This window comes from Microtus oregoni, unplaced genomic scaffold (genome assembly GCF_018167655.1).
Source record: "Microtus oregoni isolate MIOR12 unplaced genomic scaffold, Mior012 000028F_ref0000031, whole genome shotgun sequence".
Lineage (NCBI taxonomy): Eukaryota > Metazoa > Chordata > Mammalia > Rodentia > Cricetidae > Microtus > Microtus oregoni.
The window spans coordinates 9720268-9742429 of record NW_024543087.1 but is presented as its reverse complement, the minus strand read 5'-3'; the positions used below and the strand labels follow the sequence as shown (position 1 = coordinate 9742429).

General features: G+C 49.5%; 2 protein-coding genes across 2 annotated transcripts in view; both read right to left on the bottom strand.

Annotated features, from left to right (window-relative positions):
* Positions 1-1999, bottom strand: part of Cmtm7 (CKLF like MARVEL transmembrane domain containing 7) — a 28285-nt gene extending 26286 nt beyond the window's left edge. Inside the window, exon 1 of the mRNA XM_041677340.1 lies at positions 1622-1999. Coding sequence (XP_041533274.1) covers positions 1622-1756 — 135 coding nt within the window. The 5' untranslated portion in view covers positions 1757-1999. The remainder of the gene's footprint in view (positions 1-1621) is intronic.
* Positions 2000-9200: 7201 nt separating this feature from the next.
* Cmtm8 (CKLF like MARVEL transmembrane domain containing 8) overlaps positions 9201-22162 on the bottom strand; it is a 52992-nt gene continuing 40030 nt past the window's right edge. The window contains exons 2-4 of the mRNA XM_041677369.1: positions 17792-17965; positions 10702-10818; positions 9201-9555 (exon numbers count right to left, since the gene is read on the bottom strand). Of these exons, the coding sequence (XP_041533303.1) occupies positions 9472-9555; positions 10702-10818; positions 17792-17965 (375 nt within the window). The 3' untranslated portion in view covers positions 9201-9471. The remainder of the gene's footprint in view (positions 9556-10701; positions 10819-17791; positions 17966-22162) is intronic.

Sequence of the window (22162 nt, the reverse complement as noted above, 5' to 3'; positions counted from 1 at the left end):
CTTAACACAAAGCTGAGAAGCAGGTCTGTAGTCCACTGAGATAGCGGCCCTCTGGGCGCTGTCTGCACAGCTGCTTCTGTTGGTCATCCTAAACTGATAAATGAAAGGTTTCTAACAATGAAGATTCCATGTCAGAACAGAGTCCCAGAAGAGTGGGGCAGGAGCCAGATGGGAGGCCCAAGCAGACAGCCTCCCTCCCGGGGTTTGATCAGCTGCAGCGAAGGTGGGAGACTCCTGGCCTGGTTTTAAGAGAGGCAGCAGGCAGGTGAAGTCACTGTTAAAATCTTTGCTCTCCGGTTTGGAAAAGGCTGGTTTCACTGTCACCCACAAGCTGGCACAATATCACTATTCCTCAAATTCAAGGACCGGCATTAACGCTTCTCCCCTTCATAATTTTGTGCACCAAAATCACAGGCTAGCAGGGACATTTTTCAGCTGCTTCTTCACTTGTGGATGGAAGCATAGGCCTCTGATCCTCGGATCTCATCTCCACCTGTGCCTGGAGTCTCTATGACTCCGACCAGCTTTTAAAGATCAAAGAGGTAAGTAGCCTCTTGCTTTTGTTTGGCTTATCTAGGCCGGTAGCTTGGGTCCCACACACCACTCTGCTCAAACCAAAACTGCTTAGAACCACATCTTTTTAGTTCCTTTTTAAAACGCCCCTGTGTCCCAATTTTGGTCCCTCCAGGTTCCCTTCTTAAGAGAGGCGAGTACTTCTCCTTCCTCCCTTTCCGCTAGGCAACCAAAATAATGGTTACGGATGGTAGAAAACTCTGGCCCAGTACCCCAGCTGGGGGGGGGGGGGGGAGGCTGCTCCCGCTTAGTAGGCAGGACCCCGCTTCCGGGTCTGTGACTTTGCACCAGGTTCCCCAAACTTCTGTCCCCACAGCTTTCTACAAAACTACCACTCCCCTCTCCAGCCATAGTGACTGGAGCATCAAACCGTCCAACCCAGTTCCAAAATAAACCACACAAACAGAAAAGGCGTTGAAGATGAGACATTTCAAAGAAGTTGAAAACAGCAAACAGGAGGGAGAAAATAAGGGTGGGTAAAGAGCGAACTGGAACAGGCCTGCCTCGCAACTTCTGGCCTGGCCAGAGGCTTCTGTGCAGCCCTGCTCACACTAACAACAGGCCTCCTCACCCTGCTTGGCTCCAAGTGACCATCAGAAGTCCCTCAGCCACAGGCCTTCGCAGTTAACCATCGGCCTTCCGAGGAGCCTCTGAGGCCTGGGGGAGTACAGGGGGCACAGCGATGATCTTAAAGGCGGCGATTCTCCCCGTCCCCAGCAGATATCGAACGCCAAGCCGAGCCCTCAGCTCTCCAGCGGCCGGGCACGGCCTGGGGATGGTAGGGACAGCAGGGGACTCTCCCTTCCCTGCCCGGGTGAGAGACGCGCGGCCTGGAGAAGAGGAAGACGAGGAGGAACTCGCACCCCAGGTTTCAGTGGAGAAACGGGCCGGCCCCGCTGGGCGGCGGTTGGAGATGCGAGGAGACGGGAGACCTTGCGGGCTGCTCCGGGAACTTTTTAGGAGGACACTAAAGCGGTGCGCAATGATCCCACGGTCCCGGCCAGGTGCAGCCCGTGTACGCGTCCCCAGGCCACTCCACCCTTCTTACCATCTGTGCCACTTTGAGCAGGGCGCCCTGGGTGCGCGGGTACACCCGGTCCAGCAGTCCCTCCGAGGGCTGGCCTGGCCCCAGCGCGCCGCCGCTGCTGCACGTGGTCCGGATGAGCCCCGATCCATGCGACATCGCGGGGGCCCAGACCGGGCGGCCTACGGGCCCCCGAGACCTCTGGCTGGTAAAACTGGGACGGGACGGGGCGGGGCCTCAGGGGCGGGGCGCTCGGGTCCCTCTTCCCAACTGTGGCGGGACCCAGAGGGGACCCGGGAGCAGATGCCCCGCAAGCTTCTGCCCACCAGACGCGCGGAAGTTTGACTGGCCTGGGCAGGAAACCGGACGCCTGGGGCCCTGGCCTCTCCCAGAAGCGAACCGCCCAGGTCACAGCTGGTGACGAGCCTCCAGGGATTTTTTTAAATGTGTGTGTGTGTGTGTGCGCGCGCGCGCGCGCGCGGCTGCCTCTGGGTGCTGACACCAGTAGGGCGAAATGCCCCAGGCATATCGTGCTGCGCTGTTCATTTCTGCGTGTGCTTGTGTGTGTGCACAGGTGCGTGTTCACACCTTCCACGCTCCCCCCCCCCCCCCGCCTCCCTCTATTCTGCTTTTTTTCTTTGTTTTTGTTTTGTTTTAAGGCAGTCTCTCTCTTGCTGGCTGTGGCACTTCACTTCCAGCCCTGGGAAGAAGAGGCAGGAGGATCTCTATGAGTTCGAGGTCAACCTGGTCTACACAGTGAGCTCCAGGACCCCCGGGACTATTTAGAGAGACTTTGTCTCAAAAACAAACAAATAAATAAACAAACAAGTTAGAATCTCTATAAACCCTGCTAGCCTCAAACTCACAGAGATCCTCCTGCTTCTGCCTCCCCAGTGCTGGACCGAAAAGGTGTGCACCACATCCCAAGGAGTTGTTCCTTTTAGATGCTCTAGGCTGTGTAAAAGTGGCAGTTAAAGCTAACCAGGAAACATCCTCGTGTTGTGGTACATCTTTTTGATTTTGTGTATGTATATATTGTATGTACACACACACACACACACACACACACACGGAAGCCAGAGGAAGACGTCTGGAGTCCTGCTCAGTCACTAGCTGTCTTTGCCTCTCTCCTGCGACGCAGAGTGGCCCATAGCCCTGGTTGTATTGGTTACTCTTGTTCCCTAGACTGAGAAAATACCTGGCAAAAGTGAGATTATTTAGACTCATGGTGGAATGTTTTTTCTGGTCTGCTGTTGGACGTGAGGTGAATCAATGTTTGTTCGTGTCTCAGAAGTCACACAACACAGGCTTAGTCCTAATTTTTTTTTCTTCCCAAGACAGTTTCTCTGTGTCACTGTCCTGGAACTCAGAGTCTCCCCGGGTGCTGGGATTAAAAGGGTGTGCCACTGCTACCGCCTGATTTAAGACGTTTAAAAAAAAAAAAAGACTCTTTGATTTTTAAATTTATTTATTTACTTTCTGTCTATGAGTATACTGCCTACATCCATGTCTGTGCTTGGTGCCTGAGGAGACCAGAAGAGGGTGCTGGATCCCCTGGATCTGGAGTTACAGTTGTGAGCCGCCATATGAATGCTGGGAATTGAACTCAGGACCTCTGGAAGGGCAGCTGTTGCTCTTAACCAATGAGCCATCTCTCCAGCCCATGGAAAACTGCTTTTCTCTGATACACAAGGTTGAGGGAGGCCTCACTTAAAGTGATAATGGCTGGAGGCCAGACTACACCTTTTGCTGATACACTCAGCAGAAACTGTTACCCCTGTGATGCCAGAAGCCCTACCCCCATCCAGTCTTCCCTCACATGGTCCAGTACCTTCCTTATATCCTCTCCAGCCCACAGCATCATACATCACCTCCCTGTATCCCACATCAGCCACACTGGGCAGAAGTCTCCCCTTGCCTTTCAGTTTCCTGCTTACAGGTTGCTTCCCATCTATTTTTGAGTTCTCTGGAGACAGGGACTCACTTTGTAGCTCTGGCTGGTCTGGAACTCTCTAGGGAGACCAAGCTGGCCTCCAACTCACAGAGATCAACATGCTTCTGTCTCCTGAACAGAAGCTGGGGTTAAAGGTGTGTGATAGGCGTATGTGGTTTATTTTAAAGTTATCAGACTCATATGATCTTGCAAAACTTGGCTGTGAGTAATTTTCCACTCTAAAGTAGTTTGGGCACGGGAGGGTGGGTGGGTAACTAAATTGAGTTTGGGTGGAGTGGGGAGGGAAATAGCAAGGCCAGCAGGCTTTAGCAGGGGGCCGGTGTTTTTTGCTCATTTGTACCAGGACCTAAACTGGCTTCAGGCACCTTTAAAAATGATCTGTTAGATTTTACTTTTAACAGGGTCTGTCAAGCAGCCTAGACTGGCCAGTAAGTCTCAGAGATTCTCCTGTCTCCGCCTTCCCAGTCCTAGAATTGTGGGTGCATGGGTGCAAAGGATCCAAATGGAGGTTCTCAGACTCATGCGGCAAACACCTTTCCCCTCCGAGCCATCCCCCAGCTGCGGACGTGTGGGCATTGTGTATACTCATATACTTACATTCTAGCATTGCACGTCCATGTTATTTTCTCTGAAAACCTAGCTTTTCCGGTACATTTCAATAAAGTCCATTTCCCCCACAATATGCCATCTTTTCAATTCGAACACTGTCTTGGGGGTAGAGGTACAGACTTTGAATTGGTTTTCACCCATTGAAATTGGTGTGTCTTTAGTGCTTCCTACAGAGATACATTTTGCATTTGAACTCTTCGGGTGCTAATACCCTGAAGGGATATCTCCAGTGAACGGAGCAATTTAAAAATCTGAAAATGAACTATTGCAATTAAGCGTTCCCTCTCTTGGTTTTCTTATAGTTTTCAGATGCTAGCCAAATATTTCTCATTAGGAGGATGGATTGGAAAAGCAATGGCGAGAGATGAAATGCCTCAAGCATTTTTGTATTGATTTGCCCGGAGTAGGTAAACACATTAAAAACTGCCCAGTTCCATCTGAGGCCAGGAAATGCTGGAAAGTGAACTCAGCTGCTGAGCGGTTGTTAGGTGAGCATACAAAGTAACAACTTTCACCATGGCTTCTTCAAAGTATTTTAATTACACTTGTGTGTGTGTGTGTGTGTGTGTGTGTGTGTGGTTTGCGCGACCCACAGTGAGATCAGAGGGCAGTTTATACGAGTCAGGTCGTACCCACTAAGCGAGTCCAGGAAGGGGGGTGGGGTGGGAAGAGGGAGGGACTGAACTCATCAGGCGCAGTGGCAAGCATCTTTACCGGCAGAGCCATCTCGCCAGCCCTACCATGGAACCTTCCTATGTAAATGTCATTATACTTTGTTTTCCTTGTTCCTTCCCCCATTCTCCCCCCCCCCCCCCCACCACCAACAGGTCTCACTAAGTAGTCCTGGCTGATTTGGCAGTTACTGCCTCGACCAGGATGAACTCAAATCTACCTGTCTCTCTTAGGTCCTGGATGCAGCATGCTGGATGATGGTGGTGCACACCTTTAAACCCAGCACTCACGAGGCAGAGCAAGCAGGTGGAGAAACCCTGTCTCAAAGGGGGAAAAAGTACGCAACACTATGCTGTGTGTGTGTGTATTAAACAATAACAAAAATCAAACCCACAGCTAGGCGGTGGTGGCGCATGCCTTTAATCCCAGCTCTCGGGAGGCAGAGGCAGGCGAATCTCTGTGAGTTTGAGGCCAGCCTGGTCTACAGAGCGAATTCCAGGACAGATTCCAAAGTAACAGAGAAACCCTGTCTCAGAAAAACAAAAAGCAGGCCGGGCGGTGGTGGCGCACGCCTTTAATCCCAGCACTCGGGAGGCAGAGGCAGGCGGATCTCTGTGAGTTCGAGACCAGCCTGGTCTACAAGAGCTAGTTCCAGGACAGGCTCCAAAACCACAGAGAAACCCTGTCTCGAAAAACCAAAAAAAAAAAAAAAAAAGAAAGAAAAACAAAAAGCAAACAATCAAAATCAAATCTAGTTTAAATGCTTCAACTATTGGCAGAAAAAGAAGACAAAACAAAAACATCCCCCTTAAAAAGAGTAAGAGATGGGTAATTCTGAAGCCAACTTTGAGTCACCATGGCCCTGGAACACAGATTTCGGTGAACCCAAAACTCCATTGTTCCCCTGTGGAACATTTCTATAGCTTGACAGAACAAAGAGTGCGCTTAAAATACACTGGGGTGCGTCAGAGAGAGGTGGTTACAGCAAGATGGGAGGCGTGTCTCGATGGGCCTCCATTCTGTATGCTGACACTCTTAGCTTTGGGAGTGAGGAAGCCTGTGTTCTGCTAAGTGACAGATGCCAGGGGTTTTCAGTCTGCTCGTCACAGGCTGTTAGTTGCTAACCAAAGTAGTGGTTCAAGAGGGGCGGGAAGGGGTGGTTAGCCAGAGATAAGGTTATCTGAGGACATTCCAACCTCTCCACGTCACTGTAGATCTATAGGCCAATCAGTTACGGCAGACACAGCTTCTTTCCAGGAATGCTTGTTGACATCAGCTGCCTGGAATCATTTTGTCATCCGAAAATGCAGATTCACTAAAAAGTTCTCATGACCTTTTTTTTTTTTTTTTGAAGAAACAAAGTTTTCTTTCGGTTGAACCTATGTTTATTATTTTGATGAGTTTTCATGGGAGCTTATGGGCCTGCTTCCGAGAAACCACAGAGAAAGGCAGAAGGTAAGACTTTGTTCAAGATCTTTGAGATTTCCAGCCTACAAAGAGCCATGCTCATCCCAGGGGACTACTCCCTCGCACTTGGAAGGGCCTCCCTTGGAAGCTTCCCAGAAACATGCCTTTAGGCCTCTACTTCGTTGCCCTTTTAAGGAGCCTTGACTGCAGTATAAAGGACTTGATAAAATCCACTGGGTACACAGGTGTCCTTGCTTTGGTGAGAGAGAGGACAGAGAAATAACACATAAGACTGTTTTAATTAGTTCATTGTAGTGGCATTTTGTGTGTATTTTAATAAATAAAGTTTGCCTGAAGATTAGAAAGGGAAAACAATCCCATTGGTCAGCCTTACAGACCAGGCAGTGGTTAACACACACATTTAATCCCAGTAGCCACACTAGCTTGCCATGGAAGCCAGGAGGTAGTAGTGCACGCCTTTAATCCGATAACTAGAAAGGACTGTAAGACCAGAGGAGACAGCTCTCTCACACAGTCTCATTCTGAGATTCCTGGAGGCAGGATCGCCATTTCAGACTGAAGAAGAGGTAAGAGCCAGTGGCTGGCTGTTTTGCTTTTCTGACCTTCAGGTTGAACCCCAATTTTTTTTTTTAATCTGAGCTTTTATTAATCATGCTCCATTATTCATTTTTGTTTTTGATGACTTGGGGGATAAAATACAATGAGATTACCCAAACATTACTTTTTTCTTGTTGATACAGTCTTGCTTTGTAGTTCCTGCGTGACTGGCTAGGAACTCTTATGCAGACCAGGCTGACCTTGAACAGGAAAGATAATTTTCGTGACTACTGTAATGTTGCTCTTCTTATGAACTGTAATGTAAATATCTGTGTTTTCTGATGGTCCTAGGCAACCCCTTTGAAAGGGTCACTGGCTCACAAAGGGATCGTGACCCACACACAGGTTGAGAACCATTGTCTCATAGACCATGTGGGCAGCGAGGGCGTTCACACTTTCAACCAGCATAGCAAGCAAAGTCTCTCCAGTGTATTGCAAGGAACATGAGAACTGCTCGCAGCTTTATTGTGTACAAAGTCACCAAGTCGTAGGCTGTCCCAGGGATGCCATGGAGAACCAAATAAACAGGACAAACGCTAACATACAGGTGGAAGAAACACCACTGAACAGGGACCACAAAAAGTCCTGGAAGCCAGTGGGACATCATATTGAAAGGACATTTGCTTCATTCAGTCCTGCATACGACATTAACCTCACTAACGTTTCTGTGCTTTTTCTTGTTTTTTAAAAAAACTCAAGTTGAAAAGTCACCCCAAGACACTTGCTGTGGCAGCAGGAACTGTGCCACCCAAAAACACTTCCTCTCGGTGCGTGTGCCGGGCTCATCTGAGTGTTCCCACTACGATAACAGCTGTCCTCACAGGGTTGAGATAAAGATCTGGGGTACCGGAGTTCTGCTCAAAATTGGCACAGACATCTTTGGGGTCCGCAAGATGTGTGTGTGCACCCATGCCAGAGAACAACCTTAGATATGTTTCCTCGGGTACTGTCCCCCCTTTTCAAGACAGGGTCTCTCACTGGCTGGCTCGGGACTCCACAAGTGTGTTTCTCCGGCTGACTAGAAAACTGCAGGGCCCACCTGGCTTTGCTTCACGAGTGCTGGGATTGTAAATGCACGACCAGGGATGGAGAGACGGCTCAGTCATCAAAGGCCGGGCCCACAACCACAAAGATGCGCTGCCAGGCTTGATTTGGTTTTTTGGAGTGTGTGTGTGTGTGTGGGGGGGGGGGGGGGGCGGGGCAGGGTCGGATGTAATCTCAGGCAGACCTTGAACTTCCCCCAGCTTCTCTACCTCTTGAGTGTTGGGGTTACATGTGTGGACTACTATGCCAGGGGTTGAACTTGGGGCTTCTAAAGTTCTCTGCCAGTCAAGTCACAGCCTCAGCATTTACTCATTTATTTATTTATGTGGGTTCTGGTGACCAAAGCCAGGTCCCCTGCTTGCATGGCAACTGAGCAATCTCCCAGCCCTCAGCATGAGTTAAAGGTGTGTGTACCCATTGATCCTTTCAATGGCTACGTAGTTATTTTAATGTCTTCTACAATAAACAAGCCTGTCCTGGCAGCACCTCTTTTTGCCAAGAGCTCGTTACTAAGCTTGAGGCCTTGTCTCATTTGATTGCTCTAGCATGTGGGCTAGCATGTGAGAGTCATGGGCACTGTGGTTCCCAGGTCTGAAGAGATGGGTCTGTCTTGCCACCCCATCCTGGAGACCATTTTCTGACAAATATGGCTGCCTGAGCAGCCCTGCAAGCTCTCCCAGCTCGGAGGCTCTGGGTGTGTCCCTATCAGTCGTATTCAACATCAGCTGGGGTGTTGCACAATTTAATCTATTATCTTCAACACTGGTTTTGGAGATATATCGCAGCAGGTAAGAGCCACACATAGCTCTCGCAGGGGATCCAAATTCACAACTGCCTAAACACCAGCTATAGGGGGTTTGATGTCCTTGTACTATACAGATACAAATACACACACACATAATTAAAAATAAGAATAAGCCAGGTATTAGTGGCACGCCTTTAAACCCAGTACCTGGGAGGCAGAGGCAGGTGAATCTCTGAGTTTGAGGCCAGCCTGGAGCAAGTTCCAGGACAGGCTCCAAAGCTACACAGAGAAACCCTGTCTCAAAAAACCAAATAAACAAAAATAAATCTTTAAAAAGAAAAATCTGTCAGTGAGATGGATCAGGGGGGCAAAGACAGGCTCTTCTTGTCAGGCTCAAAGCCCTAAATTTTATCCTGGGACCTGAAGGGTGGAAGGAGAGAAGTCACTCCAAGTTGTCCTGGGACCTGAACATGTGACACACTTGTACACCACACCCATACACAAACACACACACTAAACAAAGGTATAATTAAAAGTGAGTTTTACAAACTTGACACCTTCTTAACATTTAGTCATTTATTTATATATTATGTAAGAAAATAAAGACTATGAGGAAGTCAAGAGACCTCAGAGTTCATCAGAAGTCACGACACTCTGCAAGTAAGTATCGAGCTTAAATGTAACAAGCCACTAGGAGGTAATTTAACTAAAATATAAAAACATTAGTTAAATACAGTTCTGGGGGCAATATACATTATAGCTACAACTGCTTTCACGGCCAGATGCATCCTGGTGCGTTTTCTTCTTCATTTTCCGAAGAGGAAGTCACTGTGTGGTCCTGGATCTCCAGGCTATGAAACTGAAGTATGTGTTTCCAGCGTAGCAGAGGGTGACCAGGAAGGCGAAGAACTGTGGGGACGGAAGCATGGAAGACAGGGAAGTGAATGAAGTATGGGGGACAGGAAGTGAGCGAAGCATGGCGGACAGGAAGTGAACAAAGCATAGTGGACGCGAAGTAAGTGAAGCATGGTGGACAGGAAGAAGGACAGGAAGTGAGCAAAGCATGGTGGACAGGAAGTGAGTGAAGCATGGCAGACAGGAAGTGAATGAAGCATGGCAGACACTTCCGGATTAGAGAGTGATGGCTTTCCCCTGCACTGTGTCAGGTGCTCAAACTGCCCCAGACCCTATGCTTCCTTCTCTAAATCTACTTTATTGCATCAATAACCCTTTTCTTTAGGGGTGATGAGGGAGCTACGTATGTCTAATCTAGACAGGTACCCTTAGACAGGGCTCAGCCTCCAGCGTCTGCCATCTCCTCGAAGAAGTGAGGTGAAGCAGTCCCCACAATATACAGCCAGCCAGAGTGTCTATGAATCTCAAGTCTCAATTTGCTAATCTCTGTTTAGAGTTAGGAGGGACCAAGGGGACCGCTCGGGGCTGGAGAGATGGCTCAGTGGTTAAGAGCACTGCCTGCTCTTCCAAATGTCCTGAGTTCAATTCCCAGCAACCACATGGTGGCTCACAACCATCTGTAATGAGATCTGGTGCCCTCTTGAGGGAGAGACCTGGTCAGTTGTCCTCACCAACTCAGATCATGAAGCCCAATATGGACCACTTCAACAGAACCACCACATAAGGGCTGTCCATGCACACGTCAGCACTGCCAGGGCACACATTTCAAAATTTCAAGGGGACAGCTTGGGGAGGGTGAGCTTGTGGCAGCTGCTGAAAAGGAGGCTGTCACTGTTGCTTCAAGATGCACCCTGTCCTGCAAAGCTCCCAACTGGATGCTGTGTTTTCAGCCATCGCTCTTTTGAGCTTGCCCTTGGTCCTGCCTTCTCCAGGGGAAACTCGGAGTCTTCTTAGAAGGGCAGCTACGTCCTTCTGGCTCCTTCTTGCTGTGTGTTAACCCAAGCCCTGTCTTGTTGGCTATCAACCAGTCAACTGCTGTGTTCTGTCACTATTGCGTGTGGCCCTTTTTCTCTGCAGCTGACTTTGACCCCCTCCCTCTTCCCAAACAGGCCTGGGGGGAGAGTTTTCGGGAGGACTCACCGAGGAGGCTGCCCAGCTGTTGAAGTTGTGACCCTCCTTCTCTGGGAAGACGGAAGACGCGTCCACTATGGCGGCCGAGAGGTACAAGAGAAAGGCGCTGCCATTAAAGCACAGGCCCTGCGAAGAGGGGCAAACTGTTAGCTAGAGAAGGCCAAAAGGAGGCAGCTGAGGAGAGCATGTCACTGCCGCTCCAGTCCAGGGTGCCACACGTCCCCAAAGGCCCCCAGCACTCTTTGGTTCCTGGTTCCCCACTCCCGAGAACCTCAGCGTGGAGACCCTGGTGGAGGGAGGTGGACAGCTGGAGGGGCCATGCAATGCCAACTGCCCCACCCCAGCCCTCACCTCAGCTGTGGTCGTGGAGCACATGTCCTTGGGCAGAGACTTTCTCCCGCGCTCCTAGGCCTGGGAGGGAAGTTAGCCCAAGCAGATGTATGTATGTATGTATGTATGTTTTATGCATGTTTGGGGGATAGGCATGTAGCATGGCTGGCCTTGAACTTCTGATCTTTCTACCCTTTTCTCCTGAGTGCTGTGACGCCAGGTATGCACCACCAACACACACACACACAGCAGCTCACAGATACTTTTTAAAATGAGGGAGTGAGGGAGGGGAGCAATTAACATCAGAGCCCACTGGGAGCTGTGGTCACTTTGGCTTCCCTATTTTTCTTTTTCTGGAAGAGACCTCAGTTGGTTCTCTTTATTTTTTTTAAATAATTTATTTTTATTTTATGTACACTGGTGTTTTGCCTGCATGTACGCCTATGTGAGGGTGTTGGATCCCCTGGAACTGGAGTTACAGACAGCTGTGCGCTGCCGTGTGGGTGCTAGGAATTGAACCTGGGTCCTCTGGAAGAGCAGCCAGTGCTCTTAAATGCTGAGCCATCTCTCCAACCTCCCCATCTTTTCTTTCCTCTTTAATAATGGAGATTTGAAAAGTCAAGTGGGCAAAATTGTAAATGTAATTTTTTTTTTTTTTTGGCTTTTCAAGAGGGTTTCTCTATAGCTTTGGACCCTGTCCGGAACTAGCTCTTGTAGACCAGGCTGGCCTTGAACTCACAGAGATCAGCCTGCCTCTGCCTCCCGAGTACTGAGATTAAAGGCTGGAAGAAAAGGTACACAGAATTTTCCAGACACAGATGCCAGCACCCTGAGGTGAGCTGCAACCGCTGTTTCCATCTCAGCCTTCTGTGCATGCTGGCCCTGGTCCAGGGTGATGTGCCCATGGAGACTATAGCTTCGTTAGAGATAGAACCAGAGTCCTGGCTGCCTGAGAGTCACCTGCGATGGGATAATCTCAATCACATCAGCTATGAGAGAGTTCAAAAGAATTCACAAAGAAAAACTGGGGAGCATGCTGGAGCTGTTCTGCGGTACCCAGGACAGAATACTGGGCACCAGAGACACCCTGCACTCCAGCTCAGTCCATACGACATCCACAGTGTCTAACCTGGGCTTTTACCCGAAAACAGCGGTCTGTGTGTCAACGCCATTGACAAAGCCTTCCAGGTATACGAGAAAGCTGGTATGCCCTCCATCCAAACAAAGTCTCTACCGACTTCCTCAGTACCTTCTTCGTCCATCGTGTTTGCAGATCCAAGTTTATGTGTAACCACAGGAATTTTCTTGTGATTTATTGGATAATGGGCAGGCTTCAACGAGTCAGTCTGAGTCAGCCCTTTAAGGAAAGTGAGCTAGAGGATCAGGGACAAAGATGACGAGTGTCCAATGTCATGCACACCCAAGGCCAGGTAGACACTTCATCTGTGAGTAAAATCTCCTCTTGTTGTGCAGCCTCACTCCGGGGTTCTTTCCAACAAGGCCAGAGCTGCTGGGAGGGTAGTCAAGAGCCGACACCCACTTTTTGCCCTGAACAAGTCTGGGAACTTGAACACTTGGAAGAAGTAGGTATATGGCATTTGCGGAGGTGACATGGTCCTCACGTGAGCTACTGATCGTTCACATGGACAAAAATAGGTCAATTTTAAAAGCTACAAGCAAAAATCAACACTATCTTATGTATCTTATTCGTTCAGAAAAAAATTAGTATATATGCTGCTTAATAAATTGCCTTTAGCCATTTAAGCCTAGAGAGAAAGATTAGAGGGAATAAGTCCTGTTTCTCTGGATGGGTCCTTATGACAGTTGGTTGTGTGTCCAGGGACACACATTCAGCACTTGTCAAATGGTAGACTTCCCTCCCACCTTGAGGCCCGGTGTGTTGGTGAACGCCTTTAATCCCAGCACTCAGGGGGCAGAGGTAAGTGGATCTCTGTGAGTTTGAGGCCAGCCTGCTCTGCAGAGTGAGTTCCAGGACACGGGGGCTACACAGAGAAACCCTGTCTAAAAAATAAAACAAACAAACAAACAAACAAAAAAAAAACCCAAAATTTTTTTTTTAAAAATCAAATCTCTGCAATGGTAACTAAACTGCATCCAGTTTGGACAGAGTAATGCTAAGTAAAGAGATGGTGTCCCAACCAGGATGTAGCTCAGTTGGTAGAATATGTGCAGCCATGGCCTCCATCCCTAGTCCTGGGTAACCTGGGTGTCACGGTGCACTCTGGAGCAGGGAGATGGAGGGTCAAGGTCATTCTCGGCGACAGAGACTTTCCTGGTCTCAAAACTAAAACCAACCAACAAAACAAAGAAACTAGCTCCTCAGATGGCTCCAGAGGAGAATGAGGGGTGAGGGGGCTCAAAGCATCAGGCTGCCCTGCTCGTCTGCTGGGCCAGGTGTAGCTCAGACGTACTAGACCCTCCAAGCACCTGCTGGTTTCAAACATCCCTGTACTGTGGGAGTGAGCTCCAGAGAGCGTGGAACTTTACAAAGGTGGTCAGCTGCTCTTTGTGGAGGGGAGAGGAGGGAGGCCGGGTTCCCTCCTGAAATTCCATCCTGCTTTGCTCTGAAAGCAGTCTGTCTTCTCTGGGATAAAGGCGCACACAGATAAAAGCTTGGCTGGCCTGGCGCTCTTTGTTTAGCCTCCAGCCCGTGTACCTGGGGTCCTCAGTTTAAGATGCTAAACTGCCAAGGACATCTATCCCATCACAGGAGAGAGAAAGAGTGATCAGTGTCCGGGCAGGCTCCTGCAGGCCAGAACTAGACACCAGCTTCAGACGAGGGCTTGTAAAAAGTGACTGAGCCGCCTTCCCATGCTGGGGGAGAATTCGAGGTCCAGGCAGGCAGGTCACGCTACCTGTGGACCCATACTACCAGATGGAGTGTTTGAGAAGTCCCATGTCAGGGGCTGGAGACGGCTCAGCGGTTAAGAGCATGCAGGGAGAACTAGGGTTTGGTTCCCAGCATCCACCTGACAGCTCACAACCACCTATAACTCCAATCCCAGAGGACTCGATGCTTCCTCTGGTCTCCCTGAGCTCCTGCACACACACAAATAAAATAAAATAAGCATATATTTTAAAAAATACATAAAGAAACCCTGTCTCAAAAAACAAAAATGTTTCTTATAGCTGAGGTACTAAATCAACAAGGAGGACTCTAATCAAAGACCAAGTGATAGAGTCAGACTCTCTCTCAGATGGTTCTCTTTATCCACCATGTGCAAACCAGAGGTTAAACCCAGGTGGCAGGTTTGGTGGCAAACACCTTTCACCTGCTGAGCCATCTCAATGCCCACTGCAGCTCTGTACCCGAGTTCAGGAGATCTGAACTCAGATCCTCAGGCTTATATGGCAAGCCCTTTGTCAACTGAACCATCTTAGCCCATGACTTAAGCTCCTTCCTTTTCCCCATGCCCCCGCCAGGGTTTCTGTGTAGCCCTGGCTGTCCTGGAACTCTGTAGTCCAGGCAGGTCTTGAACTCAAAGATCTGCATGCCTCTGCCCCCAGAGTACTCAAATTAAAGGTATGCGCTAAAAAAAATTTATTTATTTAATGTGTATGAGTGTTTGCTTGCAAATATATATGTGCATTGTGTATGTACAGTTCCCATGGAGGCCAGAAGAGGGTGTCAGATCCCCTAGACCTGGAGTTAGAGACGGTTCTGAGCTGTGTGGGTTCTGGGAATTGAACCTAGGTCCTCTGCAAAGAGCAGCAAACGCTTTTAATCACTGAGCCATCTCTGCAACCCCGAGATTTAAGTTTTTTTTTTTTTTTTTTTTTAGTTTTTCGAGACAGGGTTTCTCTGTGGTTTTGGAGCCTGTCCTGGAACTAGCTCTTGTAGACCAGGCTGGTCTCGAACTCACAAAGATCCGCCTGCCTCTGCCTCCCGAGTGCTGGGATTAAAGGCGTGCGCCACCACCGCCCGGCTTAAGTTTTGATTATACTCAGTTATGCACAGTACTTCCTAGGGTTAATTTTTTTTTTCTTAATTCACACTTATTTATTTTGTGCATGTGCTCGGATCAGGCCATGTGTGTGTAAGGTCAGAGGACAACGTCTGGGAACTGGTTCACCCATTCTACCCTGTGGGCCCCAGGGATCACACTCAGGACATTGGTCTTGGAGACAAGGACCTCACGTGCTGAGTCATCTAGTCAGCCTTGGGGTTTGGTACTGGAGTATCCCTCTGTAGCCCAGGCTAGCCTGGAATTGGACGTCACCCTTCCACCTCAGCCTCCTGGACGTGGGGATCATAGATGTGAACTGATTCTCTAACTCCTTTCCAATTTTGAAGACAAAAAGGTGCTTAGAGGTCACCTAAAACAAGACCTTCAGGTATCAGTAGGAACACTGGGTCTACAGACAGTGGGAAAAAGAGACGATGGATAGGTCTTTTTGGGACATGTGACCCAAAACGAGAAACTTGAGAGTTTGTTCTTTCATGGAACAAGCCGAGCAGCCAGAGCAGTCTGGCTGTCTCCTTCCAGCCCAGAAACACAGATCAACTCCAAGAACACGCCCATCCCAAAGGCATGGCCCAGAGGCCGAACATAACATGTCCTCTTCTGTTATAGTAGCTACATTCAGGCTCCCCTGATGGCAGGTGACTGGGAAATGTCTAGTTGGACACAAACCTTTAGACTAGAGAAGAAAAATGGTAAGCGAAGGAGAAGAGGCAGTCCCCAGCGTGGTGCTGAGCCAGAGGGACAGAGCTGGCTGACCTGGCTCACCTGCAGGCATTCCCCAAACCTGCACGTATTTAAGAAAGCAGTTGGGAAACAACTTTGTCTCCTACAGCATTGACACCAGCAATTGCCAGCAAGCACAAACCTACCTCAGCTGCTGGAAGAGACAATCTCTTTTCTTTCCTTTTTTATATATTTACTAATTGTCATCTTGAGATTAAGGTTCCTGTAGCCCAGGCTGGTCTCCGACTCTTTATTTCCATCTGAGAAGCCTCCAGATTACACCCCCTGAGGACTGGGGTCACAGGCATGCACCACGCTCAGTTTATGTGGTGCTGGGGATTGAACTCAGGGCTTCATGCACCCTAGGCAAATGCTCCACCCAGTGAGCTCCACGCCCAGCCCCACCTCACTCTACTGTGCTCTCCCGCTCTGTTGTCATGGCTACTCTTCTTACACCACAGTACCAGCTACTTCTGAATCCAACATCCAAATGACTTTGTCCTGCCCGGTGTCCATGGGGAAAGGGGACACTGACTCCCAGGGCCACCTGTCTGGTCCTGGATGGTGATAAGCACCTTTCATGGGATCACTTTCAGAATGAGATACAAGTGCTTGAAAATGCCAGTGGAGAATCTTCACTTTGGGATGTGGGAAAACAGTTAATCCGTTCTGTAAAGCAAAAGGAGCCTTGTGTCTGCTTGGGTTTACTTGGACTCTGAAGGCAGCTCAGAAAGAAGAGGCGCGGACTTACTTTGAAGAATGACAGCGGCCGTGTGAAAGTCTGCCAGTGTAACCTCAGGTCACAACTCCCAAGGAGGCTGGCTTTCAAGTCATCAAGTCAGAAGTGTGTGTGTACGTGTGCGTATTATTTGGAAACAAAGTAAACCAACATATTGTTAGAGTTCTATTTTATATATGCATACATGTGGTACCACTTTAAAAGAAATATATTATTATTTTAAATGAAACAGGGTCGGTCTTTCTATACATAGACCAAGATAACCTTAAACTCACTATTTGGCCAGCTTGGATTCAAACTTAAGATCTCCTTGCCTCGTTTCCCAAGTGCTGGAGCTGCTAGGATTATTTAGGCATGTACCCCCACATCTATCTGTCTGTGACAGGGTCTCATGTACGGCAGGCGAGCCTCGAATTCCACATGCAATGAAAATGAACTTCTGATCCTCCTGCATCCGCCTCCCAGATGCCGAGACTAGAGGTGTGGCACACCACGCCTATTTAGGTGGTGCTGAGGATTGAACCCAGAGCTTTGCGCATGACAGGCAAGGACTCTTCCCACTGATAATGACCCCTTCCAAATCCCTGTCAAGACTTCCCACGCTACAAGGCACTCCCTTTGGCCTGAAGATTGTGTGATCACCACTGTTATCCTGTATACGGCACTGCACGCTGCCTGGAGCCAGGACAAAAATCCAAACCCTTTAACTATTCTTGCTTCCAAATAGAAAGACACCAATTTAGTTAGTGTTTCTGTGGTGCTGGGGTTTAAACACGTGACCTTGGACCTGCCAGGCCAGTGCTCTACCCCTGTGCCGAACTCTAGAGTCAACTACCACACTACTACTTGTGTGTGTGTGTGTGTGTGTGTGTGTGTGTGTGTGTGTGCGCGTGCGCCTTTCCCTTTTCCCTTGCTATTGGTTATAGAAAGCAAGGCTCCCCACACTCCAGTTCCTCCCAAACTCCACATGTTTTACAGCCCTCCCTTTTTTGTTAGTCATGCACAGACAGCTGTGATTAGAGTTTGAAGGAAGGAAGATCTGGAGACAGTGGTGTCCCGACACCCCTGTTTTGTAGGTGACACTGTTTATAGTGATAGAACCCAGTTTTCCTTGATTCCTTTTGTCTGAGGATGTCAGAGGCCATGCATGCACTGTTCTCCTGGGCTCAGGCCATCAGGAAATGAGGGATCATTTGCTGCCCCTGGCTTCTCCAGCATGACTTGTCCTGTGTGAGCAGAGGTAACCTTGAATCCACAAGAAGACACTTGCGGTCCCCCACCTCATAGCCCCGAGTTGGTGTAGTCCCTGAGGGAGACTTACCACTGTGGTCCAGGGCACCTGGGGAATCCTGGTGTAGGTCATGGTGATGTAGACGATGAGGAAGAAGACAGTGAGGACCCAGTAAAAGACAGCTACAAACATGACCCAGCCAAAAGCAGGGACGCGGAAATACTCAGTGCCCGCGATAAGCGTCCATACTAGCAGTCCGAAGACCTGCGAAGTGGCAGCGGTGATGCAGAGAGAGGCAGAAGTAAAGAGAAAGAGCGGAACAGAAAGGAAGGCCATTAGTCACAGTGCCCGTTACAACCTGTACACGTTGAACATACACCCACACACATGAATATACACCCACAAATGCACACACTCATGTGCACACCCTCGTTTACATAATTAAAAATAAACCCTTTAAAACAAATCCCTCCCTTATACCACGTCTCAGATTCTCTGTTATAGCAACAAGTAACAACTACAATTCCCGAGCCATACGGCAGTCAGTGTATAGACCACATCCTAGGAGGCAGCCCCGGAGTTCACGGGGCTTTGGCTATAGGGCAGTGTCACGCAGGCCAGGCTCTCTTCTGTGGTGTCCTTCTTTGTGCTAAACAAAGCAGTTTGGCCTATTGGTCTCTCACATCACAGCCTGGCTCATTTTAGACAGAGACAAATTAGGAAAGAAATCATGGGTGGCAGCGAGTCCCCGTCTGCTCTGATGGTCTAAATGGCCAATTTGGAGAGCATGCCTTTTGTCACTCAGTGCATCCTGGGAAATTCTGGGATGAAGTTGCTATGTTACAGAGGTTTAGACCTTCTGGGTTTAGCAATACGCTCCCCGAGCACCTGCTCTTAGCCAGGCACGGTGCTGGTCTTGTTCAGTCACAAATGTGTGTGCCACCGAACCGGAGGAATTTACTGTGTCATGTGTTAGACACATTAGCCTGTTTCAACACAGCTGACAAACATTGGTCATGGCTACGCGCAGTTCATGGCCTGTATGGATCGATGATGACGGTGGTGATGATGATGATGATGATGTGTGTGTGTGATGGGTGGGCAGGTCAATCCCAGGTGTTATTTCTCAGGCGCCACCCACCTATTTGTTGAGGCAGAGTCTCTTGCCGGGACCTGGGGTTGTCCCTTCTGCCTGGCACCTCTGCCCTCTCAAGGACTGGAAGCCTGCACCACTGCACCAGGCTTTTCAGGTGGGTGCCAGGGATTGAACTCGGGTCCTCATGCTTGCGTGGCAAGTACTTTACTCATCGAGCCATGGCCCCAGCTCACATGACCTGTTCTATGTAGTCAACGAACACAGCCATGTTTTCCCTTTTCTATTGCCTGTGATTTCGTGCCTAACAGGAGGAGGCTGTGGCCTCCTGCCTGAAGCCGAAAATGGTCGCCTTCACACAAGTCTGCCAGCCCCTGCTCGACACCCCACATGCTATGCATCAGGAAATATGTGAGCGTGCATGCGCACATGCACACACATGTACATGCACAGGGTTTTGTCTCCTACAATTTTTTTTTCAAATAAATCAGGTTATTAATACATAGCGCTAGGGACTGTAAGAGAAAAGGGCACCTCCCTCCTGGGACCACATTGACTCCAGCCTGTGAGTGTCCTACATCTGCTGAGATTTTTGCTTCAGAGTCAGGGACTCACTCTCCCTTCTACGGCCTCGCAAGTCTTGTCCAGCAAGCATGGCGACCATCTTCATTTATCCACTAGGGGGCACCAAAACACTGCTGATGAGTGGCCAGGCCAGCCCAGCGTTGGCACTCTGCAGACTGTGGCTTGAGGAAGAAGTAGGGAGCAGAAGTGCTACAAGGAGCTTGACTCTCATTGTCAGTACCAGACATCGCCACATCCTGCAGGAGATAAGGATGAATCGATGCGAAGACCTGGAAGGCGGATTTAATCTCCGTGTCCTTGGCCTCTATGTGATGTTCGTTCATGTAGAGATTTGGCTGAGGTATCTTCATGAGCTGCTGCAGAACCTTGCAACACACCCACCAGAAAATGCACCCCAAGACCTTGGGCCTTGGGGTGGTCCCTGACAGGGCAGCTGGCCTCTCCTTTCCTGCCCCTGGAAATGGGGGGCTAGAGGTATAGGACTTGCGCCCAGCACCTAGGTGGAAAGTATACAAGGTGCCTGATGAGGCAGATTTCCAACCGCACGCTCTTGTTTCTATTCTGAAGGACGTCCTGAAGGTGTGTCCCCCTCACACCCTCCAGCCCTTCTTCAGCACCACCACTGTGGAGTCTTTAGGGTGATCGGAGTAGAATGAAGCTTCCAGCCAGGGTGCTGTTAGGAGCTTGGGACTCAGGTTAATCTCACATTTTAAGATCGACCTACACGGAGGCCAGGTCACAGGACCCTGTTATTCCTTTTCGGTAGGCAGTGCAATGGGAACCTGCAGACAGGGTGGGTGTTAAAATGTCACCCACAAACACGGTTGCCTTTGAGTCATCTGAACCCCTGAAAGTAACCCCAATGGAATCAGCGGTCTCGCGACAGCAGATTTGCATGTGGTCTGTTGTCTTTGCCTAGTCTCGGGTGAGTAGTGACACAGCAGAAAACAATGTCACCAGCACACCGAGTTCCACCTAACTCGCAGAGATTAGTGGTCTCGCATCTATTCCCTCTGGCAAGCAGGACCAAATGCTTTGTGCAGTCTGCAGTGAGGGCTCTTGGAGTCCTTGGCAGTGAAAGTGGAGGCCCCGTGCCTGTAATTAAACCGTGCTCAGGCCGAAGTTGGCACATTTTTTCGTCATGGTATCATGGTGAACGTCTCAGGCTTTGAGTGCCATACGGTATCTGTCCCAGACATTCATTTTGCCACCATAGTGTGGCTTTAGCCAGGCCAAAGCAGTGTAGAATGTGCTGGAGGAGGGGGCGTGGCCAGTTTCACAGGGACTTTGTTTACAAACAAGGCAGGCTGGACCTGGCTAGCAGGCTGCAATTAGCCAGGCTCTCCAAGTGTGTGGTCCCAGACAGCGAGTTCCAGGGTCAGCTCGAACAGAACAGACGTGCAGGCTCCATTTAGACCTGCGGCTCAGCAGTGCTGGGAAGAGGCAGGGCAAGGGGTCACAGTCCCCATCCTCAGGCAGTAGCCCTGCATACCCTCCCCCTCTCCCCCTGAGGGTTCCCTGCACCAGGGGTTGAAGTGCGATCTTAGGATGCTGTCTTAGGGTGACAACTACGGTGAAACACCATCACCAAAAGCAGCTTGGGGAGGAAAGGGTTGACTGGGCACACACTGTAGCTCATCACTAGAGGAAGACAGCACAGGGGCTCAAACAGGGCAGAAACCTGACGCAGAGGCCGGGGAGGGGTGCCGCTCACTGGCTTGCTCAGTCGGCTTTCTCATAGAACCCAGGACCACCAGCCCAGGGGTAGCATCACCTACCGTAGGCTGGGCATTCCCCCCCCACCAATCACTAATTTTTAAAAAAAGGTCTTCAGGCCTGCCTACAGCCTGATCTTCTGGAGGCATTTTCTCAATGGCGGTTTCATCCTCTCAGATGACTCGAGCCTCTGTCAGGCAGACATAAACCTCTCCAGCATGGAAGAGAATCACACAGCTCTAAGCTCTCAGACCTCCCAAAGGACATGAACCATCACAACAATCCTGTCAATCAGTCAAGAATGCTCTGTCCACATGAGTCACCAAGGGCAAACATCAGGCAAGCCAGAAAGCCAATGAATCTGCCAGGGCAGAGGCCCCTGTGGTGACGGCTCACACCACACAAAACCAATGTAGTGGTGACATCTGTAATTATATATAGCACACAGATGGCAGAGGCAGGAGGATGAGAAACCCTCAAGAGCTTGGGGCTGACGAGATGGCTTAGGGGTTAAGAGTGTGTTTTGCTCTTGCAGAGAGGACCTGGGTTCAATTCTCAGCACCCACGTTGAATGGCTCACAACAGCCTGTAACTCCAGGGGAATCTGGTACCTCTGGCCTCCAAAAGCACCGGTGCTCATGTACATAGACACACATATTTGTGTACATATACCCCCCCCAGACACACATATGCCTACACACAGACACATATACACAATACATATACCCACAGAGACACACATATGCATATATATACCCCCACACATAGACACACATATTCATATACATATACCCACATACACCTATACGTATGCCCATACACATAGACACATATCTACATACATACATATACCCACATAGCTGTGCTCAGTCCCTTGCTCCATTAGCCATGCGTGAGGTGCTCCACTCACAATTATGTGGTCTCTTTCTTGACTCTGGGGGAGCTTAACTGGGGAAGGGGCGGGACAAGAGTAGACACAGTGCTGGACCACCGGTGATCTCCAAAGTCACCCAGGGCCAGTGGCTTCCAAGTTCACTGTCTCATGTCCAAGAAGAACAAGGAAAGCC